Genomic DNA, 3,421 nt, shown 5'->3' on the forward strand with positions numbered 1-3,421 from the left:
AAATTATGTTTATTTAAGACACTTTTTCAAAACAACCGTCGAGTATATGAACATTTTAAGTCACAAGTTATTTAGTAAACTGTCTAAAATGTTCTATATTAATAAGCGCTTGCAATATAAAAACCGTCTTATTTAGGTAACTGATATTGGACGTTTTGGAAATCGTCTTATTTAGAAGACCGATATTGGACATTTTTAGAACCGTCTTAATAAGATTTAAACAAATTGACTTAAATAACAATATATTCTTCAATTTATATTCATTTGAGATACCACATTATAATAATTTGAAAGAGAAATACACACACATATATTTAATAATAATATAATTAATATAATATAGATGAGTACCAATCAATATTTCATACATAAGTGTACTCTAAATCCAAACCAAAACACTGAGATAATCTTGTAATTAGCCAAACAATCTGTGCAAGTGCGGAATACAGTGTACAGCAGATTGATTTGCATCATGTCAAAACCAGACTGTCCATGGGATACATCGGTTGCCGCTGCCGTAACCCTCCTGCCGATGTTCCATGACTCCATTCTTGCTGGCCAGTTTGTCCCAAGCATTTCACCAAACAGTTAGGCCTCGTTTGTGAGCTAGGTAACAGCGCACCCCAGTCAGACACCACAGGTGGGGCATTACGGTGAAACATTAAGAAAAGCTGAGGCCAAACACTCACAGGAACTCCATAATGTTCAGCAAGACCACACCCAGACTTGCCAAGCACCCCAAAAGAATGACTCTCCTCCAGAATAACATGGAATCGATATTTCTCCTTCAACCTGACAATCTCATCCAAGGGGGCAATTTGGCCAGAATTCTGTGTTCACAAACCATGACGACTGTAAGAGAGGTTTCATGAATTGTCTAGGTTGCACATGTTAAATGGACATTTTATTTTCCAAACTTTCATAAGGTCATATAAAAAAAGACAGCATAAACCAACACAAAACAATCAAAAGCACTGCACCTGGTAAATGGATTCTACAACAATGTAGCGTCTAATCTTTTCAGCACGTTTATTTCCACGAGTAAGTTTTTCCAAAGTGCTTGCAAGTGAAGCCATATCATTGTGCTTGAAGTACACCACAGTGCTTCTTGATAGATGGAGACCATTTTGCACTGCCCAGTGAACACCCTCATCACTGCAATCACATCAAATATTGGCACAAATTTAGCAAGGGAACAGTCAAGAGAAGAAAAATAACGGAAAAACTACCCATGTACAATTAACTGATAGTGGAATAACAACTCATCATTAGACACAAGAAAGAGATGACAATGTTGTGCTAAAGCCTAAAGCTGAGCTGGACAAATCCATATTATGTCTAAAAGGCCAAGCATGCATACCTCGATACACCAAACAAGTCAAGGTTCCAATAATACTTGTGAATTTCATAATTTTTTTAATACAGTGAACTTACGCGACTATGATATCTCCTTTCTTATAGAAGGCAGGTATCACACTGAATATTGTAGAAATCCCATATGAATAAAGAATGGAGTCTGGAGTCCCCAAAAATTTAGCTATCTTTGACTCACAGTCAAGATGGACATCTGCAAAAATACATTGGAAAGTTAAGTTCCTCCTCTATACTTTCAACCAAAGTCATTGTCTGAGGATGATAATACAGACCAATTGTTCCATAAAAACCACGTGGACCACAAGAACCAACACCATATTTCTCCAATGAACTGATGCAAGAATCTTGAAAGTCATTCGCTTTGTTTAGATATTTCAAAAAATACATACATTGAAATATTGTCAAGCAATAGAATTGTCTCTTACAACAATCTTTTCGTTGCCAATTAAACCGAGGTAGTTTGCTAATGCAAAGTTCACAACTTCTTTACCATCAACAATTGTATGTGGTCCAGCGGCACTGTGTAAAAGAAAAATAGAAGGGTTAATTCTGATCCTCAGAAGATCATATATGATGCAATCATAACTACTTAACATGGTAAACAATTGTAATCCATACTGCATGAATATTTGTAACACAACCAGAAATGTGTGAAGAAAAATTCTGGTGAATTAAATAATATACACATATAACTGAAGCAGATTTCAGGGGATATTCAACAAAAAGAATATTTCATATATAGCAGTGTCTTCAAATAGAGCACTGCTATCACAAGGGAAGTTCAAGAGCTATTCCTATAACTACAGACTAGGAGAGCATATCATTGATGAAATTGTTATTTTATTAGTGCAATGCATCCTAAGAAACAACATTACACTGGCTATATACATACAGCAGCACATTTTAGGTGCTTTGATGATCATACTGATATCAGAGAAGAGAGAATACAATCCAAGAAGCATGTAGCCATGTAAGCATTTGGGTAGCAAGGGTAAATGATATTCTATGCGTCAACTGCTAGTTTGAACAAAAAAAATCTGGTACAACTCCATCAAAAACCAAGCTGTAGTGCAAACCTTTCCAATGTTGGAGCATCTATATTGAGAAATGTCAAACAGTGCTAAACATAAATTCTGTCCAGATTTGGACAGAATTCGACTACTTACTTCAAAAATTTATAACTGGAGTTTTAGGCATCCAAATCAGGTGATCCTAGACTTTTTAGAAAGCTAATAGAATTGTCTATAATTCATTTATAAACATCTCATGTCAATTCAATACATATCAAAGTCAGTTAATACAAACAGACTTCTCTGTCCAGATTTGGACAGATTCAGAGTCTATAGTTCAAACAGCTGTAACTTGGTCTCTAGACCACCAAAAAGAGTGCTCCAAAATTAGTTGGAAAGCTTAAGAAAAATACTACAATTATTCTATAATTACTAGGGGCTGATTCTCAGTTTAACTTGGGCAAACAAGGTCATTTTCAAAATCTGTACAAAATCTGGACAGATTCTGAAACTGGTCTTGGAAAAATCATATCTCCTAAACTACTAGACCTATGGTCATGAAATTTTTACACAACCAAGATAAAGAAGTTATCTACAATTTTTATATAACACTTTCACAGAAAACATGATTAACTTCACTAAACTAGCTGCATAATTAAAATTGTACATGCAGTCCCAAACAACAAGCATTCCGTTCAACTCCTATTTGGTTTCTACAATTATCATGTTCTTAACACCTCAAATACTCTAACACCTTAACTTAAATTAGAGCTAAAACCTTCTACTTCCTAACCATAAATATATTCACTTCACATTACTTGCAATTTAGACTCAGAGATCATATCACAACCGAAGACCCACTTTCATGACACTATGCATATAATACCTAAACTCCATCACATATATATAGTGTCTATATTAATCATGTCGGCGTTCCGAGACCGGGGGGTCCCTGAGCCGACGAGTGAATGTCGTCGCGTGCCCCAGCCCAGATGGGTCGAGCGCGAGGGCGAGCGCGAAGGGGGGAAAGCGAGGCG

At 36.0% G+C, this 3,421-nt stretch overlaps 1 protein-coding gene across 1 annotated transcript; it reads right to left on the minus strand.

The window, feature by feature from the left end:
- Window positions 1–314: 314 nt before the first annotated feature.
- Window positions 315–1,776, minus strand: LOC103655347 (long chain base biosynthesis protein 1a). The gene is made up of 4 exons (XM_020552557.3): window positions 1,647–1,776; window positions 1,435–1,567; window positions 981–1,155; window positions 315–830 (listed from the first exon to the last, which is right to left on the minus strand). The coding sequence occupies exons 1-4, from the start codon at window positions 1,759–1,761 to the stop codon at window positions 471–473; spliced, it is 783 nt and encodes a 260-aa protein (XP_020408146.1). The 5' UTR covers window positions 1,762–1,776; the 3' UTR covers window positions 315–470.
- Between the last annotated feature and the right edge of the window lie 1,645 nt (window positions 1,777–3,421).

Source organism: Zea mays, chromosome 4, assembly GCF_902167145.1.
Source record: "Zea mays cultivar B73 chromosome 4, Zm-B73-REFERENCE-NAM-5.0, whole genome shotgun sequence".
NCBI lineage: Eukaryota > Viridiplantae > Streptophyta > Magnoliopsida > Poales > Poaceae > Zea > Zea mays.